This window comes from Bombus flavifrons, chromosome 5 (genome assembly GCF_040668555.2).
Source record: "Bombus flavifrons isolate JBK064 chromosome 5, iyBomFlav1_principal, whole genome shotgun sequence".
NCBI lineage: Eukaryota > Metazoa > Arthropoda > Insecta > Hymenoptera > Apidae > Bombus > Bombus flavifrons.
Window position 1 is genome coordinate 16,509,798 of NC_138446.1, and position 21,659 is coordinate 16,531,456.

The 21,659-nt window shown below is 43.1% G+C and overlaps 2 protein-coding genes across 3 annotated transcripts; one reads left to right on the top strand and one right to left on the bottom strand.

The window, feature by feature from the left end:
* Window positions 1–5,443: 5,443 nt before the first annotated feature.
* On the bottom strand, window positions 5,444–8,689 carry LOC138180231 (uncharacterized). Of its 2 annotated transcripts, XR_011173236.1 has the most exons (6): window positions 8,270–8,434; window positions 7,939–8,086; window positions 7,783–7,865; window positions 7,429–7,582; window positions 7,031–7,308; window positions 5,444–6,769 (listed from the first exon to the last, which is right to left on the bottom strand). XR_011173236.1 is itself a non-coding variant. In XM_069113879.1 (5 exons), the coding sequence occupies exons 1-5, from the start codon at window positions 8,321–8,323 to the stop codon at window positions 7,103–7,105; spliced, it is 645 nt and encodes a 214-aa protein (XP_068969980.1). In that variant the 5' UTR covers window positions 8,324–8,689; the 3' UTR covers window positions 5,444–7,102. The 2 variants fall into 2 exon arrangements, 1 of the variants encoding a protein (XP_068969980.1); XM_069113879.1 differs by having other exon boundaries at window positions 5,444–7,308; window positions 8,270–8,689.
* A 148-nt stretch (window positions 8,690–8,837) lies between these two features.
* On the top strand, window positions 8,838–19,681 carry LOC138180218 (ATP-dependent DNA helicase DDX31). Its single transcript, XM_069113833.1, has 9 exons — window positions 8,838–9,099; window positions 9,165–10,031; window positions 10,102–10,368; window positions 10,436–10,656; window positions 10,758–11,415; window positions 11,492–11,722; window positions 14,042–14,384; window positions 17,064–17,265; window positions 19,212–19,681. Exons 1-9 carry the CDS (start codon window positions 9,040–9,042, stop codon window positions 19,348–19,350), a joined length of 2,988 nt encoding a protein of 995 aa, XP_068969934.1. The 5' UTR covers window positions 8,838–9,039; the 3' UTR covers window positions 19,351–19,681.
* Window positions 19,682–21,659: the final 1,978 nt, after the last annotated feature.

Genomic DNA, 21,659 nt, shown 5'->3' on the forward strand with positions numbered 1-21,659 from the left:
GGTGAGAAGCCGAAACACCCCTGGGTCCAGCGAGCTAGGGAGGATCAGAAGAGGCAGAGGAGCGAGATAGAGAGGGGGTGGATAGTCGAGTGAGAGGGAGAGATTGCCGCCATTTTACAGTGGCGCGGATCTGCATAACGATCAGAGACTGTCGTGTTTATCAAAGCTTTTCTCCGCCATCTGCATAATTTTCTGCCGCGCCAGGATAGAGAGAACGAGTGACGAACGGAACGCTCGGACGGGAACGCCTAGATACCCTTGCTCTCCACTCTCGAGTGCATTTTATGTGCACGACTTATGAAACTTTAACGCCCTTACGAATAAATTACTCGAGTAAGCGTCGGTCGCTCTAGCCTTCCGGACGCGTGATTGGGCCATTTGCATTTCAAGTGAGGCGAATTAATAAAAAAATATTTGCCTAACTTCTTGTCAAAACCTGGATTCACTGTGCCGCCTTTAACGTATTCCTCTATCTTGGTATAAATAATCTTCTTGTTGGGAATTAGAATAGATATTTCAATGTTAAAGCTGCCTCGTAATGAACAAACGCGATCGTATATTTGTCCCATGTCGATTATCCGATTCGAGGTAGGAGAAAATTCCTGTGGAAAAGGGCGGCGAAATAAAATTTGCAAGAGACGGATCGATGTTTCTACGTCGACGACATATGTATTCGCGTATTAGAGCATCGACACGGCCGAATTCCCAAAGCAAACGTCGAGAAAGAAAAATATTTAGTGACAGTCCCTATGTATCGATGGGGTGGTACCCGTTATTAGGGTTCTTATTAACCCAGCATATGGACTAGAAGGGCGATCTCAGATACTGATCGAGCCTTCCTCTCTCTTTTACTCTCCGTGTCGGTGATCGCGCGCATAGATACCGCAGTTTGCAGTAACAGGTCCTATTTCAAGGGATTACAAATAGATTTAATCTTTATCGGCCATCTTCTGTTTTCCGATCTATCAGCCAGAATGCAAATGCTCGCTTCTCTCGGACCGTAAAAGGAAACTTGAAAAGAGCGAGCAAATCTCGTTTCGTGTAACGTTATACCTCGATCGTTCGGCGTACCATTTCATGGTTTTAAATATTTTTGATTCCTCGTTATGAAACCCACGTATACACCACTTTTGAAACGTAAACTCTAAGAAGATAATAGACGAAATTGTATTTCTATGTTTCTAATTAAAGCGGGTTGTTCTCTCTATTAAGACTCGAGAAATACGGGAAAGATGATATATTTTTATTCGAGCAGTGGATAATAAATTTCCAAGCGGAACAAAAAATTTATTAATTCGTTTATCAAGAAGTTCAAGGGTAGAACAGTTAACGCGTTAGTTCACTTGATTTGGAGGCTTAATGAGCCCGTTGACACTTTGATGCAGGGTGTCCCGCGTGTCGCCAGGGAATTGCCAGTTCAATAATTCAGAGGCTGGCCGTAATGGAACTTGTCCGCGGGACTCGATCTATCATAGGAAATTGCACGGAGCCCTTTTACCGCCGCTCATAAGAAACATACATATTAGAAGAATAACAGCGGCCTAGCTCGTAACCTCGTGTGTCTGTCGTTCCGTTCCGAGAATTGATTAGAGCCCGGAAATAAATCGTGCGTGCGTGCGTGTAGGTGCATTCGTCGGCATATATCTATCCACGTTCGAAAGAGAACCGAGACATTTCCTCTAAAAAAAAAGAGAGAAAAGAAATAAAAAAGAGAAAGAAACTTGTCAAAAAGGGAAGATATGATCGGATTATGTAGAACGAGAGAGGAGAGAGTAACTCAACATTGGATACGAGAGAAGAATTTCAAAGTTTATCGAATTCCCCACCCAACAGGGATGCTCGCTAGGTGGCCGCTGTTAATTAGCCGTCGATTCATTTAACGGGTTGACTGGCGCGACACGATTATTTCAAGTTTAACGAGCAGTCGATTAATATATTAATGACGATCAGAGGGACTTTGAGTTCTGTTGATGGTCGCGAGATGAAGATGACACGCGGCGTGATTAATTGGTGCATTCGCTTCGAAAGCAGAACCGGTTCGAAATAATCGCCGATTCCGTTTGTGCGAATTTTTCCGGAAGCTCTAAGCTCGTCCCATCTGTTCGAAACGAGAGAACTCGTAGCTCCGACAGCGAACCGGCCTCTCGTCGTCCGTCGGCACCGAGAAACCCTCGACGTCAAAAGCAAAGCTCAGAGGCAATCATGAGCTTTCGAATGCAAAACAGCAGCTTTCGCCTAGCAGCACTCGGCACTTTTACATTTAAATGTAAACTCGCTGAGTGCGCGCCGCAGAGCCACCCTCGCCATATCCTCCCCCATCAAGCAACGGACCCCTTCCCGACCCCCTTCACCACCTCCCGTCCTCCTTCTCTGCACATCGTGCACCCCTATCCGCGTACCGTTTCCATCCGCCTGCTCCACCACCTCCTCTTCCTCCTCCTCCTCCTCCTCCTCCTCTCTTTCGAGGACGTAGGCGATATGGCGGAGGCGCCTGGATTTAATATTTTACACCTCAAATGTTGGGCGCGCGCGCGCCAGCCAGCAATGCAAAACAGCTCGTCGAGTATCCCTCGAGTTGCTGGCCTCCTCCCTCCGTCGCCGTCCATAACGATTCCCTCCCCTTTCGGCTTAGATTGGATTTAAAACGCGCTAATTTGTCGAGCACGACGCGACCCACGCTTTGCACAACCGCCCCGCTCGCGTGTCTTCGACCGTCCGTGTGACCATACTCCTTCTGTAGTCGGAACTGCGTACAGTCGCGCGCCTCTTTGCCACAGAGGTATGTGTAGAGGTGTGTGGGCACGGTGGGCCACATCTAAATTTAAAATCTGCTTTGCATAATGCCCGACCTCGTCGTTGCTCGTCGACCCCGGGACCGCCTAATTGCGGCCTCGTTCGAGCCCCGTGTCCCTTCGACACCTACAGCAGCCATTCTCGAAAAACCGGCTCCTTCCGCCCACCACCCCTCGCTCGCTTCCGCCACTTTGAATCGACCGACCAGATAACCGGACACCGTTCCCCTCGTTCTGTCCCTCGTTATCGATCTACCCTTTGTACGAAGATCGATCTTCGATTTTCGAGTAACCTACAATACGACGTTACGTCTTCTCTTCACAAGAAAAGAAATTTTTGTTCCTCTAAGATTGAACGAATGTCGGTGGAAAGTTTCCACACTTGACTTCGTCATTATCATACAAAGCAATATCCGAGATCTATCGATTCATAGATAGATGAGTCCAACCACGAAGACACGTAGTAGCGAGGCCATATCTTTCGGCCAGTTGCCGATAATTACCAATTATCAATTACTTGGCGCGGTAATGAGGTAGCGTTCGATTGCTTCACGTAGCCGAACACACGAGCGGGAACGTGGAAACCTCGTTGAGAACGTCGGAAGTCGATCGAAGGAACTCGTTTGCACCCGTTCTTTCTTCCAAGGATAATGGCTCTAGTAATCTAGCTTAACCTGGCGATACAGTACGAAATGAAATATCGCGTATCTGGACTGTAATGGCCGCTTGTACTTGAAAGAAAATCAGGTTTCTTCGTTAAATAACACCTGCGTGACAAAGAGCCTGTTTAAAATTACAGTTTGCAAATGAAATTCGTATATGACACGAGGATCAACGTACACACACAAAGTCGACGAGCATTTCGTACACGTGCCTACAGATTTCCATCCCTCGCCCACTAATACAGTCATCGTGACGCATTGTCCAGGAAACTTTGTCACAGTGGTCACGGGGTAGATCGTTCTGTATCGTGTTTAATGTAGTATTAAACGCAGCTATTGTGCCCTACCGTCCATCGTGTTCACAAATTTATTTCCTCGCTTCCCGCTGTCCATCCGCCTCTCCTTAGAAAAGAAAAAAAAGCACGGACACGTGCCACCCCCGTTACGACGCAAAGAAATTCGAAAGTAATGTGATTTCTCCCGTCTGTGTCCGTTTCTCGAGCAGGAACGGTCATCGGTTTGCGTTTCGGTAGCCTTGCATTTTCCACTAGCGAGGGAAGAAGAGAAAAAGAATCGTACCAAGTAAGAGACAGGCGATAGGTATCCTCTTATTCACATGCTAAGACGTTTCGCCGATATTCGCGTACGATTCTTGGCAAATTAAGTTTTCGATAATGATGCACGTGATTTCCCATCCCCCATTTTTCCCTCTCTCTTCGTCTTATTCATACTGGCTGAAATTTGTAAGTTTGACGCACAACGGAGCATCCAAAAGAGTTATTTAATTTTTAAGACCGTAGGATGTTGGTCGAAATACCATGGTTTCATAAAAACGATGTATCCGATATTAAGCCGCAAAGAAATATCGAGGAGCAAACGGGTAAAGCGTGTTCGCAAGAGTACCTACATGCCTCTTACTGTCGTTACTGGCAGTTTCCTGCGATAACCCCAGCATTATACTCGTGGCCCCTGAATAACAGGGGAAGAGAATTCACAATGGGCCACAATGACTGAGCCAACATTACGAATTAGGCTCGGTTACGCGTTTATTGCTGATTCCGGTCCAGGACAGCGGCGTCGCAGCGTGTTTTCCAAACCGCGCGAGCAAACAGATGAGCTACGAGATACACGGTCGCAAAAGGACGCCACTGCGGAGATGCGAAGTATTAGCATTGGTTAGCTTTATGGGGCGTTCAGTTCCGCCGTTCTATCATCGTCTCTTTCGCGCCCGTGGTGTTCGTCTTTTCGCTCTCTCTTTCCAGCTCACGTTCGGCAGAGAGCGAACGCGGCAGATCAATAAAATCTGTCTGTCTGGAAAAGTAATGCCAAATCGACTGTCCGTTTTTGGCGACGAACAAATAAATGTCACAAAAGGAGTGGAACGGCTACGCGTACCGACCATTCCGTCGAACCAGACGCTTTAAGGTTCGATTTTCTCCTAGCTCGAGACGATCGAATCTATTTGCCAAAACACCGAAAGGAATCGACTTTAGAACATAGTTTGATACCGTAAACGGTCTTTATGGAATATTGATCAGGAGAAGGGTTCTCGTAGGAAATCGAAGAACCTGAAAAATTTGTTTTTTCACGGTTCGGTGACTAGCAAGACCGGAAAGCACGACAAGGGAACCGAAACTGGGACGCAATAATTATTAATCAATTTCGTATTAATTGTTTTCTGGGCGTCGAGCTTAAGTGGGATGTTGTGTTCTGGCTTCTGGCAAGCTCTGCCCCGTAACCAGCTAAAGTGTCATACAAGAAGATTAATTACGTCGCACCACCCTTTATATACACCATGCGTGTGATTACCCTTCTCCTTAATCCTTGGATACTCGTAAAAGTATTCCAAGTTGCGCGCAGATATTAAAGAAGTGTAGTAAACAGCACGTCATTCCATGAGAAGGTATTTTCTTCGGGAATGACATTCGACGAAAGTTTGCATTTCGCAAATATTTAAAGAACAAGTTCTTCTGGAAATAATAACAGCTATTGTTTTACGTGCCAGCTTACAAGTACCCGTTTATTTCAGACTTATTTCAATACTAAGAATCATACAAATTTACAAGAAATATTTTGAGGAAGTAACAGCCGCAAATACGATCTTCAATTGATTTAATCTCAGATCAAGACCTCTTCGTTTCTTCGAATAAGCACGACTCTTTCGTGGTACATATCTACTCTTCGTCGAGTTCTTTTTCGTGATTGCACCCTGGTTGGTGGAAAAAAAGGGGTACGCGAAAATAAAAGAGACTCGAGGGAATAAGATTTCGCCGGTACTTCGTTCTCGATCCACGAAAGAGCCAAGTTAGTTTTATTTTACAATCCATCGGCTTCCACGACACGGAGGGGTGAGTTTCGCCGTCTACTGGTAGGTAGGTACTTCAGTCGAAAGACGAGAAAGAGAGAGGAAGAGAGAGAAAGAGAGAGAGACAGAGAGGAACGTGGAATGGTGGTTGGAATCCTTCTGGATGGTTGGACGAGTGTCGAGGAGGGTGTATAAGTTGCGAGGGGGCGGACCGGCTGTCAACTAGTGTTTTAAAAGTTTGCGACAGTCTACAAATTGGCTCGCTCAGTTCTTTTTAAAAGCACCACCAACCAACCACGTCGCGTACCCCACTGTGTCTGTCCTTCATGTTCGCAGCCGTATCGTTCAACGGAAAGCTTACGAAAGTTTTTGTTAGCGTCAATTTATACGTCGAGGATATATCTTGTTATCGATAATCACGTAAATTGACGACGTCTTCGAGCTTAACCTAACTCTCGTGTAAGGAACACGAAATTGAGAAACATTTGCGCGGTGAAAGGATATTCTAGAATATTGTAAAAGTTGCGCCCGTTGGTGCGTTACTATTCGACGAACGCAAATGATCGCCTAGGAACGTGGTGAAACGCCCGAAATAAATCGTGAGAAGGGTCTTTTTCTATCAGCTATTGTACGCTCGATCATTATTCTCGAGAGTTTCGTGAAAAGTTCCAACCATTTTTGGACAAATCGACTTCCATCTAGGAGACGCCGGTCCTCGTATGGGGAATATGCTTGCGTGCGATTCAAATCCCGGAAGTTTAAAAGTATTTCGACGTAAAACGTGGCCATTTCTCAAATTTTCTATGCAGCTACGCTCCGCCGTGGGCGCATTTGATACACTCTATTAGTCGCATCCCCGGACTGATTTATCGAGTTACCCGCATTATTATACATTTTCCCAGTTACGGGACCGAGATTCATCGTATTCTGGTAGTTTGCCTGCTCTCCGCACATTCCATTAGTTGCGAGTGATCAATGGTTATTACGAGGACTTAAGATTCGAATCTTTTCTAGAAATGGAAATGTTTTGAAAGAAAAAAAAAAAGAAAGAAAAAGGAGAGGAAAAAGAAACATAAAAATGATATCTATACGCGTCTCTCTATAGAACGAATTATGTACGTACTACGTGTATCGCAAAAAATGATAAAACTTGAAAGCAGTCATTGATTTTTATGCTAAGAAGTTAAGGTTAGGAGTTTGAAACCATGAATAAACATACGAATGTTAAATGAACTTGCAACGCGTAAGCAATTAATTACTGTACGTTTTACCTGGTTTTTTTCTTGTTGGAAAGTGCAACATAGGGACAAAGTCCAAAGAGTCCACGAGTTTGCGTGAATTAGCTATTTGGATAATATTGGAAATAGTCTCGGTGAATCGAACATCAAAAAATTCTGCGAGAGGAACGATGGTGATTTTAATCCGACGCCATTGTTCGATTGCATCGTCGATGTGGTTGAAGTTAGTGGTAAATCTGTATGATTCCGTTGTTCCTCGATCCATTCTTTCCGAGCATTATATACAATCATCCATATGCACGCAGAAAATACTGAATCAACAAAACGTAAACTTTGTCAATCATTCATAAGGAAGAAAGAACTCGATCGACAAGTACAGTCTAATTAGACATACTCTCTATCGATGAGTTATATAATTTTAATATACTCACCTAGATAGACACTGCACAGTGGAATGTACCATATTGATTTATCGTAAACATCATATCGCTGTTCGTGCGTCAGATGAATAGACAACGCCACAGACTGATCTATTATGCTAATCACTTGCAAATAAATCCAAGGCACGGCGCACTTAGGTTTCCTCTGTGAACGTACGCCGAAGTTAGCAAGATCGTTAGCGAGTTTAAGCAAGGTTGCTACGTGCCGAAAATACGTTCTTCAAATAAAGAAGTCTACGATCGATTCACTTTCAATACACGACTACAACGTCCGTTCTCTTTGGTCATTTACGCATTGTATTTCGAACTTATCGAGAGACATTAACCAGCTAAATATATACTTACGGAAATTGATCCCAAGGCGAGATACGCACTGGCCAGTAAAAACGATACTATGTATACAAGGAAGAAAATCACGGCTGTTTGTGCTAAGAGTTTCGAGTTCTACATTAGTGTCATGTTATTTTTCGAATAAATCTATGCGTTCGTCATTGTACCCACCTTTATACTTTATTTGCAAGTTTTTCAAAACTTGCAACCAATTAAAACCAAGTATACCCCAACTTTCAATGGAATTAAAGAATCCTTCGTCCGTTATTTTGGAAAAATATCTGCTCATCAACAGGTTTATCATAAGTATTGACAGCGACTAGAAAAATGCAAAATGAATAGATAATATAGTAGGAAAAAGATATAGAAATAGAATATATAACGTAGTAACGATAATATTCGTCATCGATAGAAACGAGTTTGAACAGTAATTTAACAATATTTTCCGTTACCGTACCAAGTGTTCAAAACCGGTTTAACTGACGGATTGTCTGTCACTTACCATGGTGTAGGTGCTGATGATCCTTGTGATCAACGCTAGTCCGATACAGTACATGTTCTTGTCGGATTGTTAACGTCTTGATACGATGAACTACGAATGCGAAATGCTCGAACAAGCAGGAATGATCACTGTTTTCGTTACTACGTCAAACGACACTTGACTGATCCATCGTAAAAAATGTAAACACAAATGTCCACAAGTAAATACGCGCTTAAATTTTAAAACTACGAAATTCAATTCATATAGCAATTCGATCCATCTACTAATTCCCCTGATTATTTCTTCATAAATCTACGCTCGAATCATTATTATCAATAGTAATCGATAATACTTCTAATCGATAATAATTAATTTCGCAATAGGAAAAAGATATTGCATTGGTGTATATATTTGATAATTTTTACGTGATATAGCGATCATTATAGAAAAATGTTATTATTTCACTCAGAAACGTATATCTACAAAACCCACATGCGTTGACAATAAATAAATAAATAAGCTTCTCAATAAATAATGTTTATTATGTTTCTAACGTGGATTTAATCACAGATCGAAAGAAGACTACAGTTTCGACAGTAGCCTCGAAGCCAGCCGCGCGCAACGATCTGCGCATGCTCAGTGTCTGAACTAGTCGGACGTAAATGTGCGCCTAACATGTGCTTTTAGGTTAGTTCCACGTTTTTTAATACATATTGTGTTTGTTAATCAATAATTATAGACGTGCGCGTTGTTCTTTTTGAAAGTGTACATTAAAAGAATAACAGTTCCAAATGACTATACAAGATATGGATATTTCTTTGAATATATGTGCAAAACCTGTTGATAAAAAGGTAAGTGAAAGGTTAAAAATGTTGTTAAATTGTTATTTTCATGGAGAATTGTAATTTTTCAATAGAAAATAGGGACAGAAGATGATTCTATCCTTAGTTTAATGAGGCAGACAAAGAATGAGGTAGCTAAAAGTAAAGTTCAAAATAATAATGAGTCAAAAAAAGTATCCGTTAGAGAAAATAGTACCACTAAAAAAAGAATTAAGCAAAAGTCTTTAGGAGCAATTGTTGCACTGAAATTAAAGGGAACTAATACACCTAATAAAAATCAGTCTTCTGTTGTACAAAATAAATTAAAGACTAAATCACAAGTAAATATTGAACAGAAGCAATCGCAACAAGAAATATCTAAAGAGCCTACAAAAGAATATAAAAATGATATAGAAATAAGTGACTCTTTGACCAACAAAGCGAATGAAGATTCTGATGTCCCTGTTATTTCATTCACTAAAGTTACCAAAGAAAATTTTGGTAAAACTTTGTTAGCAAGGAAGAGAAACGTTACAGATACAAATACTAAGAAGACATTGTCTAGCATATTTTCAAAACGACCAGAATCTGAAGTTAAAGAAACTGAAACTAGTTTGTTTGATTCGTTAAAGAAAAGAGAACCAGATGGAAATGATATATCAAAAAAGAAAGCTAAAGAGGAATTTAAAGAAGAATTCAAAAAACCTTCTGATTCACCAGAAAAGATAAATCTTGGCAAGAAAAAAAAGAAAAAACAGCTAGAAAAGTCAAAAACTGATAACAATAGCAATGTAGGAGATAATAAAAATACAAATTTCTCTCATAAACCTGTTGGAAAGATATCTTCCTTATTTGGGCATAACCCAGACATACCACACATTGGACAAAGATTAGTAAAACCGATAAATGAGCCTATATTTACGGGGACAACCTTTACCGATCTTAAAATTCATCCTTTCATGGTTAGTATTGCAGAAATGTCATATCTGATATAACAATATGTATTTTAATAATTATGAAACATTTTATCAGATATCTAACTTGGAGCAAAATATGCATATCACTAAAATGACTATAGTGCAGCAGAAAGCAATTCCTCAGATATTTTCAGGGAAAGATATTCTAGTTAGATCACAAACTGGTTCTGGGAAGACATTAGCATATGCTTTGCCTATAGTTGAGTGTTTACATAAAATTAGACCAAAATTAAGTAGAAATAGTGGTTTAAAAGCTCTTATAGTTGTACCAACTAGGGAATTAGCACTACAAACTTACGAGTGCTTTCTGAAATTAATAAAAGTAAGTGCTGCATTATTCATTATTTATCGATCACTTTACATTTCCATTCATTTTCCAACGTGTTTAGCCATTTACGTGGATCGTACCAGGATATCTAGCAGGTGGTGAAAAAAGAAAAGCAGAAAAAGCTAGACTGAGAAAGGGATGCAATATTTTAGTCGGTACACCGGGTAGATTATTAGATCATATAAAACGAACGACGGCTTTAAAATTGAGCGATGTTAACTACTTCGTTTTAGACGAGGCTGATAGAATGTTTGACATGGGGTACGAGAAAGATATATCTGGGTATGTTCTTTATCCGTAGCAAAAAATATATAAAAATAAAAATAGAAGTAAAATAAAAAAAAAACTGATATTAATATTTTTATAATACAATACCATTTCAGTATAGTAAGTGCTTTGAAGGTGTCACTCCCAAGTCAAAACACAGGATACGATGCCATGAAAATGTTGCGTCAAAATATAAAGAAAGTTTTTACCGATGAAGATTTTGAGCACTTGGAAAATAGTGCTGATTTAGAAGAGTCTCGAAACGATAAGCAAAAGGATAACTTATTGGTTGAATCGAACAAGGGTATAGATGTAGAATCTGAGGACGATGATATTGTAGACAATACTAAACGAAGACAAGTGTATCATTCTAGCAGTGACGATGATTCCGATCAATGCGAGCCTTACGTTAAATCGAAAAAATCAGATAGGCAGAAAGCTTGTTCAGACTTTGTGGAAAAGAAGGAGTTTGATACCCTGGAAGATAAGACGCAACTCAAAGAAGATGATAATCATAGTGGGGACGAGTCGAGAAGGCAGACGATTTTACTTTCCGCGACATTGACACAGGCGGTAGAAAAATTGGCAGGCCTTGCTATGGATCATCCTGTTTTCATCGATGCTGCTAAAGAAAATTTGGAAACAACCGGTGGTGATGTAAACGAGCTTAACGAAGATTTAGTAGTTCCACAAAGCGTGAATCAAAGTTATATCGTCACACCTCCAAAACTGAGAATGGTGACTTTAAGTGCTTATATCGCGGGAAAGTGTCAGGTAGATTTTCTATATAAAACTACAATACTATTTTTTCGTACTTGAAATTTCATAAGCTTGCTTGTACTATTAATAGAGTCACGGTCAACATAAAATACTGATATTTATGGCCACGCAAGATATGGTTGATTATCACATGGAGATCTTATCGTCTGTACTAACTAAACCCATCGACGAAGATGACGACGATTCTGATCCTTTGGTCGATGTGGAATTCTTCAAATTACACGGTAGCATGACTCAAAAGGAACGAACCGAAGTATTCAAAACTTTCAGACAGGCGAAAAGTGGTGTTCTACTCTGCACGGTAAGTAACATTTTATGTATCTATTAGTTAGGCTTGGAAATTTTCAATGATTTCGTGAAAGCCATTACCCATTAGCCTAAAGTAAAATAGAGTCACGAGATCATTTTATGAAAACAGCGAAACTCCTCTGTGAGAACAAAAATTATTAGAAAACAGTGGCAAATGAGAGAAACGGAGAAGGAAAGAGTAGAAGAAAAGCTAGAGACACCAACGGCACTCCCCCAGCGGTAAATTATCCCGTGGCTTATTCTTTCAGAGCAGAATTTAATATCTCTGGACCCACGCTGTGCCCGGAGGTTAAAAATTATGCGCGCACATGAGGCCTTCGTAACGAGTATAATTATGATTGTTTGTCCGTTATCTGCTAGCCCTTTCTTTAATTGTTTTCTACATTTAAATAGCGAATGCTCGCATTAATAATGCTTATCCTGATAGAGAGATTTCTTGGGGAAAGCCGTCAGTGCCGATACTGATACTCACGAAAAATTCTAATTCTGGAATGCGAGCATTGGCCTGAAAGGCGTTTCCTACGTGTTATTTCGAAGAATAACGCGATGCAACGGTTTACGACCGATAGACAACTTTCTTTCCTTTACTAGTTACCATCGTATTACACGAATCAAATTAATCGTGTATCGATTTAGTGAATCAACTTTCTGTTATATCGTGACTCCATGACAACTGCTTTATCATTTTAATTAGTGGTGAAAGTGATCGATCCTGACGTCCGATAAATATCGTTAAAAATGCAGTAGTAATAATTAAATTCATTATCGTTCGCTTTGCAATTTTCTTCCTCGTCGGTTAACATGAATTTAAAGCGCCACTTGAACGAAGAAAAAGGAAGAGACCATCCAAGTCCAGCGGAATGCACGAATTTTAAAATTCATGATCCACGACACGCAACAGTGTTACACATTACTCACAGCAAAGATTAATTTCTTTTAATCAGGCGATTGCATCGTTGATTCAACACGTGTTTCACGGTAACTCGTTACAGCTTGTCATTATTCTTTCTACCTTCTTCATTAGTCTCTATATAAACCGATTAATTGCTATTAAGATTATCGAATAAATAAAGCAAAGAACGTTTAAGGGAAAACGGACATCACGAAACGTTTGTGCCGGTGTTTTCGTCTTCGTTAAAATTTTGGCGCTTTACTTTCGAAAGGTACAAACGTTGATCCCAGAGTGCCTGAACAACGATGGCAGCCGCCCACATTTTACAGCGTCACTTGAACGAAGATTCTATGGCAGCATTATTAATTTCCACGTTGAAAACTCACGAGAGCCCCCGCGGATGGAATGTTCCGCGGCTCTCAGCGGTGGTGAATCCGGATCCACGAGGTGATCTATGGTCCGAGTGAGATGTTTTGAGCGGACGATCCGTTCTCGATCCTCCGAGCCACGATCGCGGCCTCTCTCCTAAACGATCGTTTGTCTTAATCGCTGCCATCGATCGCTCCTCGTCCCTGTTTTCGTTACATTATATCGCACCGGTGGCAGCTGCGGTGCTTGTTTCATCTAAAGATACGTGGGCGTCCTCGGCCGATTTCACTTTATCAGACTATCTTTCGGTCGAGTTCTAATCGGACTTGTTTATACCCGCCGATCAATTACGACGATCTTGAAATATTCCTTCTCGGGAAAATAGTCGATCATTTAGTATAATATATTTGTATGGAATAAGTTTATCGTGGAAAAATAATACCATAATCAGCGTGAAGAGACGGATGAAACAAAATCGCGCCGATAAAACACGGTTCGCCGTCAGGATCGGTATTTTATTTCGATAGGGCTAACTTCTTTCTCGTTTTCCTTCACCCCGGCGCCTGGACCGTTGCGTCGTAGGTTGGCGTCGAATTAATTCGATAAAAAGATATAAAAAGGAAGAAGACAGACACATCCGTATCGTGCCGCGAAAGAATTTTCGGGGCTACGACGCCCCCCACTGGTGGTCCGGGATTAGTCTCCAGGGTCGTCAAGCAGAAACTCGATGTGCTCCGTTCGGTAAATCATTGGTTAACCGAACGCAAGGAAATCAGGGCCGTGCTCAAACGTTCGCTGTTGGGGTTTCACAGCGGGCGCTCGCTGCCAGCCGCGCGCATTCACCTTCGTACAAAACGAGAAATCGGCACGGTTTGTAAGACATTTGTACCAGCAGATCGCACGCTCTCTCGGTCCTTGCTCTCGCCTCTTGCATTATTATCGAAGAACAACACGTCCGAATCATCGGCCACAGCACAACTTTTCTCTCTTCAAGTTTTCCATAAGTATACTTTTAATTTCAAATGTACACGTTCGATTCTCCTTATTTAGGATGTTGCAGCTCGAGGATTGGATCTGCCAAAGGTGGACTGTGTGATTCAATACACAGGACCGACATCTGCCAGGGATTACGTGCATCGAATCGGTAGAACCGCGCGAGCTGGTTCTTCCGGTTCGGCCACTATCTTTTTAACCCCGCCAGAAATTGAATTTGTCCGAATGCTCGAGTCTAGGCGTATCAGAATCAGACAAGAGATCATGGACGATATTTTAAACAACCTACTGACTCCCCTGTCGAAACATTCTTCCGTTCACAACGCAGCGATCGGGCTTCAGAATGAGTTCGAAACTATGGTGTTGGAAGATACGAAATTGCGGGAAAGAGCGTGCAAAGGTAAGTCTGCTTTAAATACGCTAACGTAGATGGGTGATAGATGTATGCACGGAGGTAAGAGCTCGATAGAAAGTCGAGTCGACTTTACGGTTTTACGCTTAATCCGATTTTAACCTCTGCCATGATGAGACACAAAGTACTCATGAAATTTAGCGAAGGATGAGGAAGCACGCACTTCGATTCAGTTGGATCGGAACGAAAGCGAGCTGACTTTGGGGGACAGTAAGCCAATTCCAGCGGGCACCCTACTCGCATATAAAGCAACCCTTACACGACCGCGTTGCAGAGCCTTTGCTCCGTCTCGGTTTTCGTCGACCACTTGGATATTTACATACTCTCTGGATGATGGGAGCGATGATCTTGTTTGCTGTGTCATGGTTCCCCTATTAGAGTCGTTAAGCCGAAAAATTTATTTGCTGCGATAATAAATCCATTAGAACGCGACGATTCGAGTTTCATTCGGAGGGAATATTTATCCTTGTGCTCGAATATTACGAGCCTGCTATAGAGTACGATTTGCGATGGCAGAGAGACACAGTCGATAGTGTCAGTAGTGTTCTCGCCGTTCGAGGGTGATCGATTCCAAAACGAAAAATAAAGGCCATAAATCTTTCTAAGAGGTTTTTGAATTTCGTAGTTGTATCACGTCAAGCGTGGCTTTACACGAAGGTTAGCCACGGTTTTTGAGCGCTTAGCCGCCTCCAGATTTGAGTGACGGTACACAGTTAACCACTTGACCGTGCCTCTACGTGCCTCGGGTGATTGATAGATTAATTGTCGTTGATAATTCGACGCTGCGCTTTCCACGAGGTTGTGCCGTTACAAAGAAACAGAGAAAGGCTGTGAAAGCAAGAGATGAACACAAATTTGATTTAGTTGTATGTACCTTGAAATCGGAAACCTTTCAGACGATACCGTGATTCTTTTTTTTTTTTACAACACCTTGAAAAATCATAACGATGACGAAGCAATATCTAAAAAAGAAAAAAAAGTATCAAACACTTCGTAACGATATCTTTCGTTCCTTTCTAAGTCCAGAATTTAATTCGTGAGCAATGTAGCATCCTGGCAGAGCGCATAGAAGTGGAAATCTTGCTAATTCGTAACATTATCGCCCCAATAGAGCCGAACAGCCCTCAATAGTGAATACAACTCCATAGAACAACCCCCTGGCCTTCGACCACTACCACCAATCAAAGAGATTCATCCACTCCAGCTCGTGTATATGTGTCGTCCTTTATACCAGTCCTTAGCTATAGCCGTTTCGGTGTAACTTTGGTAATCGATACTGATACTTTTCCATCTTTATTAAATTCTATGAAAATTTATACCATCATCTGTCCATTTACGTTTCTTCGCGTTTGTGTTATAGACTTATTACCAATGAAATGATATATAGCAAATATTTTTTTGAACGAAAAACGTAATTCAACTTTCCGAAATAAAGGAATTACGAATGTTTATCTCCGATATATTTTTTACAAAGTTCTTTCTACTGAGAGGAAGTGGATAAATGGTACACAACAAGTTAGATCGAATCTAGTGTAGACCACTTGCACGCCTTTCGCATGGGGGTGGCCGACACAATCCAACCACTGAATGTGGCTTCCGCCAAAACCACTTACGCTTTGTGGCGAGAGACTCTTAACAATGCGATACAGGATACAAATACAATAAGACGCAGTTACATCACTTAGGAACAATGCCACCCCACCCGGCCCACTCTTGCACCCCCTACTCGCGTTCTCTCTGCCTTCTCGGCTAGATACCACCCCCGCGGGTGATTTATGTGCTAAATGGAGAAAAACATTTCTCCCTTTTCAACGTCGACACCGGGCCACGAGAGAAAGATCTTTGCAAGTTTCTTATGTACGGAAGCGTCGAGTCGGGATAGAAGGCAGACGGAAATCAAGCCGGAAAATGTCAAGACATAAGGTCTACGAGGTGAATTATCGGAATTAAAGACGCTTAAGTTTTCCCGACAGAAATAATCGTCCAAGTTCTTTTTACTAGATCTTACGTTTTAATTTTCACGTACGATATCCGTTCGACAAACAAATTTGATATGCGCTCGGAAACACATCGGAAAGAAACAACAAACTCGTAGATATTCTTTGACATCGATAATCGTAGCTTTCAACTCGGATGAATTTGATCGAGGGGGAGAAGCTGAAGCATGCCGATCCGTCAAAAGAGCGGACAGAGAAGCACTTCACGGTAGATTTTTCGCACGGAGTGACAGTAACACTGGCACATGTCAAGTTCTCTCAGGATCGGCGAACCCCCGAGTTTCTCACCCGCTCGCGGAAGCTGGAGAAGTTAAGAGGGAATAAGGGGGATGACTATTAGCCACAGCACTTGACTCGACCCCCGTTAATGCCTCTTAATAGCACACCGCGGGCCACACACCCCATAGAATCGCGTGCGCTGCCTGCCTGCCCCCCGTGGAACTTAATGGAAGCTCGATTAATAAGGGCGCGTAGTCAATGATTAACATCCGAGTTACAGCGCACGTGGCCTCATTTACACGTGGACGGGATCCACGCAATTCTTAAAGCTGTTCGCGACGATTCTCGAGATTTTGTTCGCGCTGCTCGTCGAACGTTATTAGAGCTTGTAAAGTTGCACGATCAGCTGCGATCAAACGCGCGAGTAATCTGGGATCTCGTTGGTTTTCAGCGTACACCTCGTGGATACGTTTCTACTCTAGCTACCCACGCGACATGCGGGAGATCTTCGATCGACGAACCGCCCATTTGGGTCACTACGCAAAGAGTTTTGCTCTAAGGGAAACTCCGCAGCGAATCGGTGGAATAGGGAAAAAGCTGCACGAGAAAGACAGCTCGAAGCAACAGCATAACAACAGGCTCACGAACGAGAAGTAAGTACTCGATTTTATTTTGCGATGTCTCTATCGTTACGTCATCTTATTCGATACGATAGGATAATCCGAACGGATTCTTATTCGATTTCAAAGAGGAACAGGAGAGACAGACTGCCGGGTGACCGGTTGGTCGATGTTTGAGGTAGACAATCACGGAGACGAGCTCGCTCGCAGTATTAATGACGGATTCATGCGTGGCTTAGCGTGTTAACTGCGGTGCACCCCTCTCTCCATCTCTCCCTCTCTTTCACTCTCACGACAATAACTAACAAACGCAACCACGTGTGTTAACAGATAGTACACGCAAACGTAGCGGGAGGACAGCTCGTGGTTCCTAGAGAGGTTAGATACGTCAAAACTGTCGCTTTGTGTCATTCGTCATGTACGACGAACGGGCGGACATGGTGTACGGTGGCTGGCAACCATAAGCCATACGGCTCTCGTCGTGCTCATCCTCGTTGTTCCCTATCTCTCTCGGTTTCCCTTCGTTTCTCTCTATCTGACGTCGGTTGGCTCTCGTTCTCTCTAACCGCGTCTCCGTCTATCTCTCCGGGTATGCATTTCACATGGCATTCGGCTGGCTTCTGCCCTTCTCCAGGCTTCTCCCGTTCTCTCTCTCTCTCTCTCTCTCTCTCTGACTATATCTCTCCATTGTTCATAATTATACAATACGGCTATTAAACAGACTGATGCGACCGCTACTTCCGGCCCTGGCTGCGCCATTTACGGAAACCACGGGACGAGCACGAGCCTCCCTTCACTCTCTGCTTCTCCTGTCCCCGTCTCTAATCTTCTCCCTCTTTATGGAAAACTCTCACCCGCAACGTCACTCTGATTTTCTGGCCATCGCTCGTTATTTCCTCGACATGCCGTACTTTTTCCGGTGCGAGGAGGTCGCGTTTCGTCGATCACGACTATCGGCCGATAAGACGGCGCGTGTACCGTAACGCTAAATTACTCTTTCGCTGTACGACGCGACGACCGTTTCGAATAAATCCGGCCTTTCCACTCTCATTTATGTCTCTTATATTTGGCTATTTCGTCTTACAGTTCTAATCGTAGAACTTACACAGTATCCGCCTGTCGCTCGCTCCAAAGGGTATTTATCTATCGAGATGTATATCGACGTTTCGTTAGTGACACGCACCATGCCGCTTTCTTTGGGGCAGACATTAAGCACTAACTTGTTTAATGCGATTTGAATGGGCGTGCTTTCGATGCACACAACGGGTAACCGACGGGTGCCCTCCACCCGTAGAGAGAGAACAAGTTCGTTTTAATGGGTGAAAGGCGGGCACCGAGCTGACGCTCCAATGGATCGAGAGACCCATGGTGTACGCCTCTGTGGGTGCGATTACGCCTGTTGTTGTGTGCGTTTCTCTATATATATTTACCGACTCACGCCAGGGTATACGTGTCACCATGTGCGCCCGTGAACACGTCTAAACATCATCTTTTCCACGATGGATCATAGGATACACGAGAAGGAAACGCTTTAGGAAACGTTGGTGTTCATCGGTCGAGGATCTCGATCGTCTTAGAGAGGCGAACCGAAGGGAACGGTTGTTTTTGGCGAGATTGCAGATTTTTGCGGACACGTCGTCGTATCGGATGCTTCCGTAGAAAAGAACGATTCCGTTTTCTTTCTGATTTCGATGGTTCTTTTGTGGCGCAGCATTAGCCGCCGCCAAAGATTAGGCGAATAAAACGGATCGACCGGGAAAAACTTAGTGACGAACGTGAAATTCGGCACGGCAGTTGGCCGAAATTCTCTGGCACGCCAGCGGACCAGGGGGTGTATTGCCGGTTTTTAATGCGAGTCCGCTTTTTTGTCGATTTTCGATTACCTCGCTCTGTCCTCGCCACATGTCGTTTACGTCGAATTACCGAAAATTGCGGGTTAGCCCTAATGCGACGATTAAGGAGCGTCTCTGCGTTTTCAGGCTCGACGGGGAGCCGGCAAAGAAGCAGAAGCGTCAAGGTGACGAACCGAAGATGGGGTTGCTGAAGAGAGTCAGAATGCTTAACACCTCCGAGTACGACAGCGGCCTCGAGCCCGTGAAGAAGCCAAAGAAATCCTGAGCTTCGCATTATCACCTCGACTACTATCGAACAAAATACGATTTCGTTATCGTGATTCCCACCTCTCATGTAAATACACTGCCTTCCTTTAAGCGCACGGTTAACCGGAAAATCAGGTTACTCGCATTTTCCTCATTTTATCCAAGCTGCTGCTTGCTTACTCCGTTATACCATGCGATGTACATATCCGTAGGTACATGGTTGCACAGATCGATTGTTTTGTACATAGAAATATAATCTCGTTCGATATCACCTATGAGATAAAGATACCAAATGTGTAAATATTACGGAAGGAATAAACTCGGCTTACGAAGTTTGCGCGTTACGTTCCTCGTCTACCTCTCTTCCCAAATGAAGTAATTAAATAATTTCAACGAAATTCCTCGCTCCTTGCACAGTTCGTCGTATCGTATACTCGCAGAGCATAGTAAACAGTGCACTAAATTGCGCTACGCCGAGTGTGCGCGGATGTGGTGTTTTTTGGTCGTAAATATGCGAGGACGAGGCGTAAGTATGTCGGTATGCAGACGAACGCAGAATAAAAGGGGGAGACAGAACCGAAAGAGGAAGGGGAGGAATAAGGGCGGAGGGATATGATTAATACGGCAGCATTATTTTCAGATTTTTTGCAGCGCGATCCGCGAGCGCAAATTGCTTGCAAATAAAGGCGGCGTCGACTATCGCCGCTGGTAGGACAACGAAGAAGCGGAGGGGAACAACGTTGAAGAAGAGAAGGGGTGGAGGCCGAGAGCTCAGCCGGGCTTAATTTAATTTAATTATGCCTTCTTTCTTCGCTACCAACGCGCTGGAAGATAGATGGCGTGCTCGGAATCGCCTGAATTGCCTCTCCTGACGGCATCGGCGTTCGGAATTGCGATTTTCTCTGATAGATTTCGACTTTCCATTAATCGGTCAACCTTGCCGATTAATCGTTGCGATGGCGACATTCGCGAATTTTTCATTCGAAAGTTCGATTCAGCGTTCGGTATTGCATTCGCGATTCTACTCGGCAGCCGATTTCCAAGTGGCGGCTGCGTCACGAAATAGAAATTTATTCGGTCTTCGCGTGCAAAGTTCGTTGGTCGATTTACCCGCGACGAGAAATAATCACCGAACAGCGATTTTTATTCCGCGTGACCGCATATTTTCGAAAAATCAACCAGATGGTCGTGAGCCGACCCATCGTGTCGTTCGGCTCGTTCCTTCGAACTTCGAGCAGATTCATTTGCCTTAACGATTGTCCGCGTGCCGAATAAAGTGTTTTTCATCGTCGAAAGAACAGTAAGCGTCGCATGACACGGTGAAATTTAATTAAACGTAATGTCCCTCGCTCTCGTCCCGATGCCTTTTCGAAACCCACCCAAGTAGCAATCTGTGAGCGGGCACATTAGACGAGACGGGGCAAAGAGTGCGATATTTATTCGTAATGTGCATCGCAATTCGTCGTGGCTTAGCATCAGTCATAGTCATCGCGAGCGTGCACACGCTCATAATGAACCGTACGATTAGGATATCCCGTTTGTTCATTCGTCGAATGGGTTTCGTGGACGAAGAAGTAATCGTAGATTGCTTCGAACGAATAAAAAGGAAAGCCGAAGAAAGGGTGTAATTCTCATTACCGGAGGATATGCGCAGCTTGAGTCCGATTAATATGACAGAAAAGGGAGGAGGGAAGGTGATGGAAAAAAAAGAGAGGAGAAAAAAAAAACGATAAAGAAAAGAGCCGACTGCACGGGGACGAACCGCGTATCCACCCTCGTGTTTCGTTTTTACGTAGAAAAATGCGTGTCCGCGACTAATGCGCCACTGAAAAAACGTAAGCAGATATAAAAGGAACCGATTATTCCGGGCGATTACCGATTTCCGGCCAGTTAACGATTTTTTCGAATCGTTTACACCGCAGACCGTGTTCATTATTACCAGTCGTTACATCTGGTATTTCGTTGGCTGCTTTTGAATTACGCCAACATCGAAATCAACGCGCACCGTTCTGCAACAGATTGCAAAATACGATTTACGAAAGAATTCATTTAAAAGGCATCGAAGTTCGATTTTAATTGGATACTTTCGATCGTTTCGTTATTTCGAGAATACGCGACACGTGTCGCACGATTCTACTATCGAATTATCGCAGCTGTTCCACGGGAAATATCACGTGTGTCTCACGCGAGCCTATCGTTCACGTGACAAAACTATTTGACGATGAAAAGTATGTTTTGTGATTTCACGCTCGGAATTAAGGATAATATATATCGAGGAGATGATCGCCGATGTTCGGCCACGGGTTCGACGATCCCTCTCGCTAGTGT

Bases quoted from the DNA above. Each gene is read 5' to 3' on its own strand.
- LOC138180218 (XM_069113833.1), top strand. From the start codon at position 9,040: ATGACTATACAAGATATGGATATTTCTTTGAATATATGTGCAAAACCT. The intron at 9,100-9,164 runs GTAAGTGAAAGG...ATTTTTCAATAG, and splicing joins CAAAACCTGTTGATAAAAAG to AAAATAGGGACAGAAGATGA. The intron at 10,032-10,101 runs GTTAGTATTGCA...ACATTTTATCAG, and splicing joins TTAAAATTCATCCTTTCATG to ATATCTAACTTGGAGCAAAA.
- LOC138180231 (XM_069113879.1), bottom strand. From the start codon at position 8,323: ATGTACTGTATCGGACTAGCGTTGATCACAAGGATCATCAGCACCTAC. The intron at 8,087-8,269 runs GTAAGTGACAGA...GCATTTTTCTAG, and splicing joins TCATCAGCACCTACACCATG to TCGCTGTCAATACTTATGAT. The intron at 7,583-7,782 runs GTAAGTATATAT...GTACGTTCACAG, and splicing joins TCGCCTTGGGATCAATTTCC to AGGAAACCTAAGTGCGCCGT.